Consider the following 16,445-nt stretch of genomic DNA (forward strand, 5'->3'; position numbering starts at 1 on the left):
ATGAACAGATAAAGAAAACACGACGGAACAGAACCGTCTCATTGAATTTATTCACAAAATCCATAAATTCATTTTCATGAACTCCACTGAGAAACACTGAATGAGCGCAGTATTCACCGAATTCATCAATAACCTCATTTATGTTATTTATAGTTACATTTTGATTTTCAACAGCATAACTTCAGTAACCTACTTCACTAAAGCTTCTTGTGATTATGCTGTCACTTTCCATGTTGACTGAATATCACTTCTTACTGCAGCGCATACTGCTTATTCATTTATTATTCTTATGTCTATTTATTCTTATTTTTCCTCTTTTCTACATTGTAGGTACTTCCTGTGGAGTGTATATTTGTTCTTACATGTATTCTGCAGCCCCATAAGTGGGGACATTTTTTTGAGTTTGATCAGTATAGCCAGGATAAGCTTTTTGTGGACAATCTTAAGTTTAGTCAAAGTATAATTTTAATTTGTAAAGTGATGTGAGTAAGTTCTTTTTTTTTTAAATGGACAAACTACAAACAACCTACAGCACAGAAACACATCCTCACGCACCCACTCTCTTCAATAACTGTGATATTCTTCTTCTACCACTAGATGGCACTTCAGCATCAATTCTGTCATTAATTATCATGTCCAAAACTCTTGACTGTGGCCAGCAGAGGAGCTGCTTGTTCAACCACAAACCTATTTAGATTTGCATCTTACTTTAATCAATTCATAATCTTTCTTAAGGGGGAAAATGTTTGAGCTTTTAGGCAGCACACCATTCTGTAAGAGCTGCTGCTTTGAGAAACACCTGAAACATCCCGGTGGTGATCATGTCTGTGGTGCCATGTTAACCCCTCATCACTTCTGCTTTAATCAAATGTTCTCAGATGTCAAGTCAGTCTGTGTTAGTCCACCACGAGGGAGGTGATCTTATCTTCAAAATAAAAGTGTCTAATTTTCAGTTAAAAGAGAATAAATCGGAGTTAATCTTTTATCATAGGTTGGTATTTTCTGTGAGAATCAACAGCAGGGCTGATAGGTGTCAGGGGGCTCAATGCTTACCTCACCATGTGATGAGATTCTGGGCTTTCAAAACTCGCTTCCTGGCCTGTACTGTGTTTTGCAACTGAATTTCACTGTCCAAGCAAATTTCAAAACACTGTGTCACTTCCACTCAGAGTTTCAACCTCATGGTGGATGTGCTACTGGTGTTTCAAGACATTTCAGATCCAGAGAAAATCCCCCCAAAAAAGAGAAGCTAATTACAAGCTTTTATTTTGACACCTGAGCTTCTCCAGACTGTTTTGGACCACGACTATCATTGGTACTTTTGTTATTGTGAGTTAAGTCACCTCTTACATCCCAAACCTATATTAAAAATGTCCCAAATGCCCCCCACCCCCTCCTTTGATTGCTTCATTTCACAGATTAAATTACACTTTTGTTTTATTTTGAAGGAGGGTCCACTTTGTAATTCTTACTGGCTTCACACTGATGTCAGCTTTACATTGTGATGGATGAGGAAGAGGTGAGGTTACAAGAGGAACATTTACTTCATTCAAGTGTCACTGCACTATGTGCTGAGGCAGTCTGCATATCTTGACACCTCCACTTGACTTGTGTTCAACCGTTTTGATATTGAGCCTTATTTTTCTTTTTTATTGGATATAAATGACTGATTTCCAAATGGGTAAGTCCTCTTTTGCTTTCCTTCTATCTTTTGATCGCTAGTCCTCATATTTTTAATTTTTATTTTAGATCTCCCAAAGTCTTTAAAACATTTGTTGGCATTTTATTTTCTATTTGTGTTCTAAGTATGTTATTATGTTCATTTATCCCTACTTTTGTTGAGTTTTTAATTATTGGTCCATGTTACTGTAGATGATATTTATGATACTACAGCTAATTTGTGGTTATCAACACACAGGGCGTCATAGCACAAGACAGTTTAAACATTTATCCCTTTTGTTTATTAGCTCACACTGCCTGCTTTCTTTCATATAAAAAAAATAATTAATTAAAAATGAACTTCATTCTTCCTGGTGTGACCTGCCAGGACACTGTCAGAACAGCTGGTGTTAAATTATTTAGGTTAGTGGTGCACGGTGCTTGGTATACCCTTTATCACCATCTGCACCCTGCGGTGAAACGATGCACCCTGCACACAGCACTGAAACAGGGAGGAGACATTCGCACTCAGAGCTCACAGAACCGCACAGCAGCGATAATAATATAAAAACAGAAGTTGCTATATTTGGATAGACGTCTAAACAATCCACTATTAAAAGTAACTTTTGGTCCACAGGTGTTTTTTTATTTATTCATTTTATTTTATTTATTGATTTATTTTTTTAAATCAAAAGTCAAAATGATGTAAAATGAAGAGTTTTGTGTCTTATGACATCAGTTCGTTGCAGAAGAGGTTTTAAAGAACGGTGGGGAAGTGGAAGTCCTGTGGTCATATCATCACCACGGTCACCATTTTGTTAACTTTACATTTCACAAGGTTTGTTTCTCACTGAGGAGAGAATCTGCAAACCTTTACCTGCATGTTGGTGTCGCAGACTTTAACTGTATGAGATTAGTGTGGAGCACACACTCTCTGTTCTGGCTGTGCTTCAGCATGACATCATCTGTGCTGCTGATAAATACGTGTATATTTATGTTACTTCTGTTTTTCAAACTGGCCCTCTAACTTTACCCAAAGCTCCCTCACCACATGCAACAGCGACAGCTGATTGGCTTATGATTGTAGAAAGTAGTAAGAAGATGGTTATATGTAAGCAATATGCAGAGTACTTTGCAAAAACCTACCAAAGGTGTAGGGTGATCGTTGATGTTGTAGCATCAGTGCATTGAGAGTTGACTGTGGAGCAGTTTTGCATTGAAAACTGATGCTTCTGGAAAGTCAAGCATGGAAGACAAACAATAAATAAACTTGCAGCTTAAATGTCTTTCTGTTATGAAATGGCTTTGAATGTTACTCTTCGGCTCCAGCCCTGTCCAAACCCTAAAAAGAAAAGTGGTGTGATGGATGGATGGATGGATGGATGGACGGACAGATGGATGGATGGATGGATGGATGGATGGATGGATGGATGGACTGATGGAAGATTGCTTGCCATTAATCCAAGCTGCTGTTTCAGGAAGCAAGTGCATCAGATCAGGAGCATTCTCTAATATTATTTTCTTATGTCATCATCACAATTGATGATAACATGACTTTTATAGACTTTTGTAGGAAATGAATAAATAAATAAATAGTTATATCAAAGCCAGAAAAATACTGAGAGATCACCCTTTGACAAAAAGGATAAGGTTGGAAAAAAAATCAACATTGCACAAAGTTTCTTTTTTTCTGAATCTTTTCCCTGATGTTCTTTTTCTTTCCTTGAGATACGAGATATGAGATACTTTCACCTCTATAGGTCCCTCAAACAAGAAATGTAATGGAAATCTAAAGTTTAAATATGGCCTCTGACTATCACTATTACAGTTTAGGGAAACTCTGGGTCAGCAAGACAATCATTCCTGTGATGCAGTGGCCATATGGGAAAGTTGACATAGAAACCAGAAGTGTAGTTTGTCACTCAAGTCCAGACGTTTGAGTCTGTTGATGGAGACATTATCTGTTGAGAAGATAACCTAGCAACCTTCTAACAAAACCTCTTAACCAATCATGATGATGATGATGCTGAGGATTTCTTGATATGACTGTGTCAATGCTTCATGCATCACCAATGAGCTTGTCTCATGCTGGCAGTGGAGAGGGTCGGTGGTTGACAGAGTGGAGCTATGAAAGGAGCCTGTTAGCTGTGTTTAAATATGGATCCATGTATTTGCATGCTCATGTCCAATTGTGTGTTTTTCAAGAAATGCAAAAACCACAACACCTGTCTCACATATCTTCCAGAGAAACCTTTCTTCCCCTACGCTGTGGTTATTTGTAGATATACAATGCACTGATACCACATGCAGATTTTTATTCAAATCATTTTTCAGTACCGTATAGACTGACACAAAATGTGATACCATACAGAGTGACGAACGTGGAGCCTATGAACTAAATATTTTCTTTGGTTTACAGCATGTAATCATTTCAAATGGAAAAAAAAATCTATTGACATCTTAAAAGAAGCCTACAGCCGATGATGAGGCCATCAAAGTGAATTATGTAATTTTTTAAATGGATTTGAAGATGGTTCTGTGGCTCATTATTAAATGTGAATGCCTGATTTTTAATTGTGAGTTTGTGAGAATCTGTGTGTAATGTTTTTGTTCTGATTTTTCAATAGTTTCCTCAGATTTTACAGCAGATGAGAAGATGGAGATTGAGAGCATTAAGACGTATAAGGAGGACCTTCTGGATGATATCCAGGTAATGTCAGACACCACTACATCTGGTGATGAATCCATGGCTTCAAAAAATGTTCTTTTAATTTATTGACTGTTTTATCTTCATTGGGAGAAGTGTCTGGTCCAGCTTTTATTCTGCTTTGACTTATTTGCTTTCATTCTGCCCTGTCCAGAAGCTAAAGATGGAGATAGACAACGTAATGGCGGAAATACTCAGCTTTGAGTCTGCAGAGGAAAAGTGAGTTTTATTTTGGGGAAACCCCACACGTGTTTGAACACCTTCCTTATATATATATATATATACATATATATATATATATATCACCTCTTTTTAGAGCATCCACCAATATCTCCTGTTTAATTTTTTTAAACCACATGATCGTGGCTTTTCAACAAGTTTCACCTGCCACATTGTTATACTCTGCTCCTATGCGGTGAGGCTGTTGTTTTATCCAGGCACAGTATGTAGCAGTTTCCTCAAGAACAGGGACTGAAAACCTCAGCGTCATGTTGCACACTGGTACAGGGACTCCTCTGTGAGGAAGTGCATTGGCTGTGGTGGTACAGATACTAACTTGAAAGTTTATTTGAGATTTAAGATGAAATTTTCCTTCAAATTTGGAAAATAAACAAATAACTAAACAACCAATTTACTGAAAAAATAGTACGGAAACTACTAATGGTCTGATGTGATTATGATTAGAGTTAAGAGCCCAACCAAATAATACCAAATAACTTGTTTTTTAAGAGTAGTTTGCTTTTCATCTTCATGGTAGAATATTTTCCAAAAAACACTTTATAAGGAACACCCAACTAAAACTAGTGTAGTGTCATACAACAGTCCCTTCATCAAGGTCGTAATGTTCAGTTGTGGTTGAAAGTGTTATAGAGAGGTGTTGATTCAGCTGTGTGACAATTATGGAGGCTGTAGTTTGTGTTCCAGGCAGGTGTTTCTTTCATTTTATCTGCCCCACTCATATCAATGAGGAAACAATACAAACACCTCTCTGTATGAGGCAGCGCTGTTCAACAGCACCGCAAACTACATGCTCCAGAATGATTATGCAGGTCAATCAATGCCTCTCTTAAATGGGTTCAACAAAAACTGAACAGTATGACACCAGTGACGGTAGGATTTATTACTGCATTAGTTTTAGCAAGGTGTACCTAATAAACTGGGGTGTATACTGTATGTAGCATTGTTTACTGATTTTAAAATTCTTCATGAATGCTCATTGTTCTTTCTTCAATGCTACTTTTCCTGCAGCAAAACAATAGAGAAGAGCAAACGTTTCTCAAATGGGAAGAAGAAATTCAACATGGACCCCAAAAAGGTGAGCTCAGGAGTGATGCGTGCGTGTCTGTCGACAGCCCTTTGAGACACAAATAAAACGTAAAGTGAACATGTCGTAATGAAAATATCTCAACCAGCATAATATTTGGTGAGAAATGACTTATTGTGATTATTAAAAGGTTTGAGAACCTTCGACGTCTCACCGTGCTTCTCTGAGCTTTGTCGTCTGAGCACTTTTAGCGAGCATGAGCAACTCATGCATGTCGCTGTGTGGACTTCCCCCCCAATTCAACCACACTGGAGCTCCTGAGACTCTGTGAAATGACACTGTCACAGGCCCATAGCACAGTTTCAGTGGTTTCAGTGGCAGGTCAAGCGTGTTACTGTTGTTTGCAACAACAAATACAAAGTTAAAAAAAAAGCACTGGCAGTTTGGCTTACTGGAAAAAGAGGTCTAATCTGAATTGTAGCTGGTGTTTAAAGGTACCTGAACTTTAGTTTAGAGGTTAGCTTAAGGTGTTTTGTCTGTTTAGTTTATGTTTCCTCTGATAAAGGTTTGGTGACTGACAACGCTAAGCTGAGCCTGTTAGATTCTGTAAAGAGATGTGGTAGAGAGGTGATAGAATATATTGCTGCATTAGTTGCTCCTGCAGTAGAACTTTTTTTTTTTTTTAGAGCAAATCTATTTGAGTCACCCTCTCCTTTTCCTGTCCAGCCTCTGAGGCAGGAGAAAGAGGAAGAGAGATTGGTTTTAAGGAATTGGAATTATCGCTCGGTCTTACCAACCGTAGATGAGGTCATTATGAAACTTAACACATTTAACCGCAGCACAGTGGGAAGTGTGTCTCTCAAGCGCCATGTCATGAGCAAAAAATGCTAAGCAATCATATGCTTTGTGTGTGTGTGTGTGTGTGTGTATGTGTGCAGGGCATCAATTACCTAGTGGAAAACAAACTGCTGGATGGAGGCGCTCAGTCCATTGCCAGCTTCCTCTACAAGGAGGAGGGACTCAACAAGACGGCAATTGGGGAATTTCTTGGAGAAAGGTGAGGAAGAGGAAAGAGAAGAGTAGGAAGCAGGAGGAAATATCCCTATTGTGGGAAAGAGGATACTCATGCAAGGAAGACGGAGGGAGTGATGGAGGAAGTAGAGGCAGGTTCCAACAAGGTGAACTGGTTCCATGTGTCTCCACAGGGAGGAGCTCCACCTCCAGACCCTGAAGGCCTTTGTGGAGCTGCACGAGTTCTCCGACCTCAACCTGGTCCAGGCCCTCAGGTAAGACCTCTTCATCCTCTTTCATTTATCAGCATCACCAATAACATGATCATCTCACATGTTTTATGTCTTGTAGATTTTCAGCAAACACAAAAAAAATCAAAATAACATCAACAAAAAGACAACATTTAACATGTAACTAACCATTTTACTATTTCTGTATGATATGAGTGTCACTTACTACTCAGCACTGATCACCAGCCACAAGCTTTCTGTGTTCCCTTCACAGTATGAGTGCTAGCAGAACTGAAATATCAGCGGCTTCATCAGTGGAAAGTTACAGGCTGCTACCAGCATCAGTGACTGGCAGAGTTAGATGTGTTGTGAGCAGTGGGGGGGAAAGTATTATATAGATTATATAGATTTTCTATGTAGATAAAAAAAAAATACTGTATGACAAGTTAAAGGGCCTGTATACATAAAAGCAGCAGGCATAAAAAGCAGTTTACCCATCATGGGGAAAACTACTCAGCCTAGGAAAAGTGTTGCTTGAGGCTCTGCAGAGGCTTTATCACGTCTGAGATAATGATCCTGATGATGTCAGCAGGGTTATCTTGGCAGCTACGAATTTATAACAGAAACCCTTCATCACAAACTAGGGGTGTGAAGTTTGAAACATGTCAGCATTTACCAGTGTTGGGGAAGCTACTTTAAAAGCATAGCTTCGCGAAGCTACCAATTACTTCACACCGGAAAACTACATGAAAATTAACCAAGTGAGAAAAAAAAAATGTGTCCACTTGTTCACAGGTCATAACATAAACAGAAAAATTAAAATACTCCACTATTCTTGGCACCACTTCAGTATGGTCACGGTGATTCTTCCTCAGGCTGAGATTCAGGAGGTTCATTCGTGATCACGTTGTCATTATTGGAGCATTGAGCAACTCCCTTAGCGTTTGCACATGCACTTCATAGAGTGTGTGGTGTGACTGTCATATTGCCTGGGTATGCCTTCACAGTTGATGTGCAGTGAAATAGAGAGACGCAATGGGAAAATAAAAAGAATAATATATATATAAATATATATACCTTTCCTTTAATGACCCAAAATTATTTGTAGTTTCAGATGTTAACTGCACAAAAAATGGTAAACTAGAATTATCGCCTCACAGTTGTAATCCCTGAACTGCTGTAGTGGATGCATTATGGGAAATCTAGGATTGAGTTTAACACATACTGCTGTTTAAAGTTGTTACATCTCTGCCTGCTGTGCAGCCTCACAGAGCCAGTGATGTGGCTGTTGATCCTTAGCTTTGTTAATCTGTCTCTGGCAACTTCTCCAACTTTAAGGAAGTGCAGTATGAAATAGCTGGAGCAACCTTTTAAAAGTACAGAGCAGTATTTAGAAAAGAGTACTTTATTAGCTGATTATATGTTTCGCAAAGCATCTAATATCTGTCAGATAAATACAGTGAAATAAATAAATAAACTCAAAGCAAAAATTCAAATTAAATAAATATTCAATACAAGAACATTAACATGATGATTTGTGTGACATAACTGGAAAGAAAAGGAAGAAGAGTCATGATAAGTCACTGCTGTATTATCTAATATGGACTATAACTGCACTTGTGATACTGTGGGCTGTGCACACCCACTCTCCAGACGTGTGGGGTGTCAACAATTCTCATAGCGCTCACATACAACAATAAACATGTAGCATGTTGTACAGGGGTCTTATTTTGTCACTGTTTATTATGACAGACAGTTTCTGTGGAGTTTCCGTTTGCCGGGCGAAGCACAAAAGATCGACCGCATGATGGAGGCCTTCGCCACGCGCTACTGTGAATGCAACGCTCATGTCTTCCAGTCAACTGGTGAGCTTCAGTAACTATGCATGTGTCCACTTCCTCTCTGGACTGTGTGAGTGTGTGTGAGAAAATGTGTGTGCATAAGAGTGGATGCGTTTGACTGACCACATCATCTGTCCCTGTTTGTCTTTCTGACTTTCATTTCTTCTTTTGCCAGCTTTTTGCCTTCTTGACCAACTCAATATTTATGTGAACTTTTTTATAATGTTATATATTTTACTTCTGCTTATTTTTGTGTTTCTGTGCAACTTCTTTTAAAACACCAGACACGTGCTACATCCTGTCTTTTGCCATAATTATGCTGAACACCAGCCTCCACAACCCAAATGTGAAGGACAAGACCACTCTGGAGCGCTTCATCTCCATGAACAGAGGCATCAACAACGGAGAGGATCTACCCAACGATCTGCTTTCGGTGAGAACCTCCAGCCAATCACAGTGTCCAACCTAGACAACAGGAAGCAATAACCCAGACAGTGACACAACTGATCATGGCTTAGTACAATGCATCATATAAAGTAGTGCTGCACCATTGATTGAAATACTATCAAAATCACAATGTGGCAAAGTCCCTCGGCCTACAAATCATGTTCCCCAGACGCCCCTGCAAAAACCACATTATAATCCTAAAACATTCAGTCAAAATGAAACCAAAACATATGTTCAAATAATTACAATATGATTGTTTATCCTCCACAGTGTAGTCCACAGTATTTTTTGTTTTTGTTTTTTTAAAGTCGGAGCAAAGAAAATATGTAGGTGATATATAAAATATAAAACATACATATAATGTCACTTTCAATAAAATTTATAATAACTAACCTGAAGAACAAAAATGTGTAAGAATGTCTATGACTGTATCTCAGCTCATTTGTTCATTTCCATACTACCTGATTTTATATTGGAGTAGGACAAGGATGGTACTTAAAGAATACTGTGGTGTCATTCCATATTTTTTTCAATTATCAACAAATTAAATAAAAAGACCAAAACCAACTGAGTATTAGTCTGTCTGCAAAGGGCTGTCTTTCCCAGTCTGTGGCACTCACCTCTGAGCTCATTTATTCTTAAGATGTAAATCAATTAAACTTAGTCACAAAAATATAGTTTCACTTTTAAAAAGGCAAAATAGATAGATAGATAGATAGATAGATAGATAGATAGATAGATAGATAGATAGATAGATAGATAGATAGATAGATGGATAGATAGATAGATAGATATTTCAAATTTTTATTATTAGTCAATTTTATGCTCCACATAAAAAAATAAAAAATTATAATTTCCTAAAATAACTGGGTACTGTAGATTGCAGCAAATGTCACTCAAACAGAAGTAAATAGTAATAAATAGTTGTTGGGGACTATTTTCAGCTGTGAATTAATATACATTTGGTGCTCTAGTTGAGCATTTGTGGCAACAGGGCAGTGGATGTGGGATTGAGTAATAATAGGAAACAGTGGCCATATTCATCATAATGAATCATCATGTCAGCTATTGCAACAGTGTGGCTCCTTGATGTGCTTTAACAGCTTTTAGAAAACAATGAAGCTTCATGGCAGAGGAATGAGCTGTATCAGGATTTGACTACACAGATAATACTTAATAGTAGGATCAGTTCATTGTTGGTTTTGTTGTACTTCCATCAGATTTGTTAACATTAAGAAAAATATAGTATATTGCCAGCTTTATACTCTTAAGCCCACATTAGCTATCGTGGTTTTATGGCGCAACATTGCTATTATCGGTTGTGAAATAACTAAAAGGCCTGTTTGAGAGATTTTGATGACTCAAATAACTTTGAATTACCATAATGTAGTCATTTTATTGTATTATTCTGTCTCCAGTGGTGGAAAGCAACGTCAGTGTGGCTGGCCCATCTTATCACTTTTCGATAGCGACTCACTGTGGCCTCGAATCTACCCTGAAGACACAATGTTGCTCAGAGGGCATATTACAATGTCCTGTATTATAAAGACAATGATGGCTGAAGTTTTAATTTAGGGACAATCACCACCACCAGCTCCAGCTCCGAGAAACCACATTTTTCTGCAGCAGAAAAAAATTAAAAATAGATTATTAGTCAATTGATTGATTTAGAAACCCAAAAGTGTGAAGTTCAAATTTATAGCTCAACTTTCATATAGTCAAAGGTAACCATTTGCCTATTGAAGGTCTGGCACCAAAACATTTCAAATAAACTGTTTATAGCAAGTCAGACAGTGTGCTGGATTTTCCAATTGCTACTATGAAAGAATGAAAGCTTTATTTTGAACATGTGAAACTAATCCATTAAAGTGCAAGTTTTACTATAGAGTGAAAGGGAAAAGAGGTTATACACACCATACTTATTACTCTGTGTGGGGTTTCAGCTGCTGATATTAAATTTAGTATAAAAAAGTAAAATCAATCTGAATGACAATGTCAAAATTAAACACAGTACACATGGTAGAACCACACAGTACTTTCCCTCCTTTAGTAAATAATACCACTGTCTCACGATGCCCACAGAACAGAAACACTCACACATAACCACATACAGGTTATTCTCATGCTACCGTTTCCACCTGCGGGTCATAATTAACACTAGGCTGTAGGAGGTGGTAATGTTAAACAGTGTCCCGGACCGTGGGCTGGTGTGTTGTCTACGTGAACACACACCAGTGTTCCACTCTTACTAAAAGTGACTGAGTCAGTGTCTGAAATCACACATAAACACACAGGTCTCAGTTTGAGTGAGTAGAATAATGTATAAATGATGACAGGAGTACACCTGGCATCTGTATCCCTGTTGTTTGGATGTAATTAGACTGTTTTCATCCCAACATTTTAAGCATTTAATAAAGCTTTTGCTCACAACTACTACATGGTAGCAACTTTTTTATGTTTGGGTTTTTTTTTAAATTTTTTAATTCTTTTAACTTATTCAATTTGTTTTCTCCACAGAAACTGTATGAGAGCATTCGCAATGAACCTTTCAAAATCCCAGAAGATGACGGAAATGATCTGACTCACACCTTCTTCAACCCTGACAGAGAAGGCTGGCTCCTCAAACTCGGTAAAACACCTCTACAAAATACTTTTAATGAACTCTTATGAACAATTTGGGATGTTTAAGAGATGCAGATTCCACAATCTTCAAACTGAACCCTACAAAACCAAGAGAGAGGTTTAAATGTGCTTCTTGCTACTGTGCTACATCACATCTACAGAAGCTGCTACTTGAGGTTTACAAACAGGAAAGTACAGAGGAAGAACTAAGAAAATGACCCAATATTAGAGTACACCCTTGTGTGCATGTAACCACACAGTGTCATGGGATATAACACGGAAGTTCAACTCCACTCAATTAATTTTGTATGTTGGTCAGCCTGTTGTGTAACACAACTTTTGAATCCTTGTTACAGTCTCCACTGACAACTGACAACACAGCAAATAACTCTGAGTGTTAAAAGCTACATTTACTTTGCTTTGTTTCTGTATCTCAGGAGGCCGAGTGAAGACGTGGAAGAGGCGATGGTTCATCCTGACTGACAGCTGTCTCTACTACTTTGAGTTCACCACTGTAAGGCTACCACCCAGCTCCTTCTTAAATCGCCTTGCCATACAGCATCTCTGAAAGTCTTTCAAGCCATGTCGGTCCTCTTAATTCTGTTTAAACTTTTCTCACCATTTTTCCACCTGTCAGATGGAGACCATCTTCAACAGACAGTACAACTAGTCATTTGTTTATTCGCTTAAAATGAACTCTTGTGGTCTATAATTCAGTTGGGTGCTGCAAAACCTCTTAGAGACAGTAATCTAGTGGGGCTTACATAGTACATAACACCAACCACAGAGACACTGGTTTCTCTTCATACTGACGACAGCTTTAGCAAGAAGTGGTACTTGTGAAAACCTAACCAGACCTTAACCATAGAGGTGGCTGAACAGAAAAGGCTCGGAGGTTGTTTCTTGGAAGTCATATGGTTGGCATACAATCTAGAGTTTTCACTGTATTTACCTCAAACAGCAATTTTTTTTCAGTAAAAGAATAACAGATCGGGGCGCCTCGGTGGCTCACCTGGTAGAGTGCGTACCATTAAGGCTTAGTCCTACCCGCAGTGGCCCTGGGTTCGAATCCGACCCGCGGCCCTTTGCTGCATGTCATCCCCTCTCTCTCCCTGACTTTCCTGTCACTCTCTCACTGACCTATCCAATAAAGGCATTAAAAAGGCCAAAAAAAATAACTTTAAAAAGAAAAACAGATTGTTACATTTCTGATCAAGCCTCAAGGGGCATCACAATTTGCACGGTACAACGACACCCTCTGTCTGTAGACCCTCTGTCTCTTCTGCTTCCCTTCTTTTCTTGACGCCAGTGATATTGTTGTTCTCAGCTGTTCCTTCTTACCCTCCTGATACAACACCTGACTCACTCCATCTTTTTTTAATCTGTCTGCAGGATAAAGAGCCCAGAGGCATCATCCCTCTAGAGAACCTCTGTGTGAGAGAAGTGCCGTATCCTCGCAAACCGGTAAGTTCCTGCCAGCTGTGTTTTCTTTCATCACAAACACATTTGAAAAGCTAATTCAGTTAAGTTGAATGTTGAGATTTTCTGTGAACATAAAGCTCATTTGACAGATTTGAGAGATTCGCAAAGTGACAATCGTGCAATTTTTGTGTCGTCTAGTACTGTCTGGAGCTGTACAACCCCAACAGTCGAGGACAGAAGATCAAAGCCTGTAAAACAGAGACAGACGGCAGAGTGGTGGAGGGGAAACATCAGTCCTACACCATCTGTGCCGCCAGCGCCGAGGAGAGAGACTCCTGGATTGAGGCTATCAGGTCAGACCACACACACAAACAAGCACCTATACATGTGTGTGATTGCGCAAACATCAACACAAAATTTGAGTACGTCTGGTAAACATCTGTCCACACTCACAGCTGGGCGAAGTTGGCTTGTGGAGAATGCATGTAGTTGCCACTAGCTGGCAGTGCAAGCAAGTTTATCATGCTGGGTGTAGTGATCTTTCAGGAAAAATGTGAATTTTACTACATACATTACATTATGGAATTACAGCCATTAAGCTTACGCACATACATTCATGCGACATAAAATTTTGCGGGTAACAAAATCTGTGAAAGCAACTGCTTTGCTTACGCGAGTCCAGCAGTAAATATCTGGCTCAGTAGTATCTGATTTTTTAGTTGCTCTACGATGTACCAAAGCTAATTGTTAATTTCATCTGTCTGCCATTTGGTACTAGATGGGTAGTGCACAGCAGATTATACATAGCTTTTTATGAGAACAGCTGCCTGCTATCTCTGGGACCAATGATGATCATGGTAAACATCACCATAAACAGTGAAGTTACTGTCTTACCCAATGAGCTGAAAGACATGAAGTCGCTCCAAAGAACTGAGAGGAACTACAGAGATGGGCTACACCTTTCATAAATGTATTTTATCCATGATGTAATATTAAAATATCAATTACAGTATCTTTAAATCCCAATCCTAACCCTAACCTAAACATAATTCTAACATGAAATGCCCTTTGGGAGGACCCTCCAAAAATTCCTCACAACAGTGATTTCAAACCAAAATTTATCCACACAACCATAGAAACACACACACACTTGTCTTTTCATCCTTTTGAGGACCCTTGTTGAAATAATGTGTCCTCTAGCCCCTAACCTCATTCTGACCTTAACATTAAAGCCTAATCTTTACCTTTACCTCATGATGTCCTCACAACGTTTTAAAAGAGACATTGGTCTTTAGATAGATAGCTATACAAGCACACACACACACACACTCCACCATTGCTGCTTTAGCATCTTCATAACAACAGTCTTCTTTACTTCAAACAGAGCAAGTATCACCAAAGATCCGTTCTACGACTTGGTCTCAGTCCGCAAGAAGAAGGTGATAAACCAAGCGCCTCAGGACTGAGCTGTCCACTGCCCCCCCGGACACTTATAGTACTGCACCACAGTGGGATTTTGTCCCACTTTCAGTTGTATTTAACAGTATGCAACACAACTGAGTGAGGACGCTGGAGGCTACACAGACTGGCAGAATGGCAGTCGCTAAGGCTAAAAGAGGGACTTCTCTTTCCGCTTCTCTTTTCACAGACTGAGCTTAACAGTGTCAAAGGTGAAAAACATTGATTGGTTTTTGTTGCTGTCCTGGTCCAAGTGACAAGCCACGGAATTTGTCATCAAGGTGGTGTTAGTGAAATCTCTATAGTGGCACATGTTGTGGATTTTTTTTTTTCGGTTTACATCATTTTTAAAGAAGTGTGGCTGTGTATCTCTCACCATAAGAGGATTGTCATTATTTGGTTGATGTTTGTCTACTCCACAAGATTTAGTTCCTAGGACCACAAAGACAAATCAAGCATGTGATGTCTTAGCAGTTCCGTGAATACTATAAAAAGAAATAGGCAATAGGCAGTCTCTTTTGCAGCTTCCTAACAGTTCTCACGAGGTTCAGATGTGGACATTTGCAAGTAAAGTAACTTTAAATAGCTTTGCTTTGCATTTTAAATTTCATCTGAGGGTGCTTGGTTATGAAATGCATCAGTTTGTGCAGAAATAATTTCATGCATTTTCAAGCATTTTATAGAGTGGCATAGGATTTATCTTGAAATGTAAAAGTGCTTTTTTTAACAAGTAATGCAATTGTGCATTAGGTCTGATTTCTTATAAATGCAATGTGTAAAGAAATATTTTAGCTGTATATATTGTAAGTCATTGTAACTACTGTACACCAAACCTTGTATTGCACGTGTTTTGTTCTTGTAAAATAATTATTTAATAAAAAGTATTGAGGTGTCTGTTGACATGCTAGACTGGATGCTGTTTTTGGTTGAAAGAGCAAATTGACAGCTGTGTTTTCAGTTGAATGCACTTAGAAACCATGCGACCACACCTCACTTCCTCATATTTACTGTTTCTATGTGTATGCTGATATGATCTGTTCACATCCTTGCATGGGCTTCTTGAAGCACGAATACCACCTTTGTGGTTTAATGCAATATCATACGCACACGTTTATGAACAAACTAATGTTATCGAACTTACACAGGTTGTGTAGCTTCCTCTGGGCTGCTACATCCTGAACAAGTGTTTTGCATTAATGTATCAGTATACGTTTTTTAAATAATCACTTCCCATTCCCAGTTTGTGGCAGGTCCAGTCTGCAGAGTTAAGGAATTAAATGCTGCTGTAACAACATTAGGGTTATGTGTAACCTACACCTGATTTTAACTCTTTAACTCTAAGACTATTTTTACATACTGTATGAAGCCCTTTAAATCTTTTGAAACCTTCATTGTTTACTTTAGCTTGCAGCTGTATGTATTTGTCTTTCCACAAGTTGTTGTGAACAAAACTTCATGTAAATGTTGCTTCTATTGAATCAAAAAAAAAAAAGGTATATTTATACAGTATCTCAAAAAGTTATCCTTGTGTTATAATTTAAGCATGCTTTTATTGAGTTTTCCATGATAACCACAACTAGCAAACAGAGTGATTGGAGATCTGAAACACACACTGCACGTTTGTTTGGTCATATCTGTATCTTCTAGATAACACATTTAGAGGACATTCTGGCTGTGGATATTCTCTGAATCTTACAGAAAATTAACCTCTCTCTGTGAGAACAGGAAGAATTTCTACTTAAATACACAGGTGCAGTGTTTTAGAATCAACATTAAGATGCAAG

General features: G+C 38.5%; 1 protein-coding gene across 1 annotated transcript; it reads left to right on the forward strand.

Annotated features, from left to right (window-relative positions):
* The first annotated feature begins 1,502 nt into the window (after positions 1-1,502).
* cyth4b (cytohesin 4b) lies at positions 1,503-15,561 on the forward strand. Its single transcript, XM_071503684.1, has 13 exons — positions 1,503-1,681; positions 4,287-4,369; positions 4,521-4,585; positions 5,615-5,681; positions 6,569-6,687; positions 6,836-6,916; positions 8,624-8,736; positions 8,997-9,145; positions 11,677-11,788; positions 12,219-12,295; positions 13,174-13,245; positions 13,402-13,556; positions 14,588-15,561. The coding sequence occupies exons 1-13, from the start codon at positions 1,663-1,665 to the stop codon at positions 14,667-14,669; spliced, it is 1,194 nt and encodes a 397-aa protein (XP_071359785.1). The 5' UTR covers positions 1,503-1,662; the 3' UTR covers positions 14,670-15,561.
* The last annotated feature ends 884 nt before the right edge of the window (positions 15,562-16,445 follow it).

The sequence above is a fragment of the Trachinotus anak genome, unplaced genomic scaffold (assembly GCF_046630095.1).
Source record: "Trachinotus anak isolate AG129_WGS33_773 ecotype Australia unplaced genomic scaffold, CSIRO_AGI_Tana_v1 ptg000019l, whole genome shotgun sequence".
NCBI classification, from domain to species: domain Eukaryota; kingdom Metazoa; phylum Chordata; class Actinopteri; order Carangiformes; family Carangidae; genus Trachinotus; species Trachinotus anak.

Bases quoted from the DNA above. Each gene is read 5' to 3' on its own strand.
- cyth4b (XM_071503684.1), top strand. The intron at 11,789-12,218 runs GTAAAACACCTC...TCTGTATCTCAG, and splicing joins AGGCTGGCTCCTCAAACTCG to GAGGCCGAGTGAAGACGTGG. The intron at 13,246-13,401 runs GTAAGTTCCTGC...TGTGTCGTCTAG, and splicing joins TGCCGTATCCTCGCAAACCG to TACTGTCTGGAGCTGTACAA.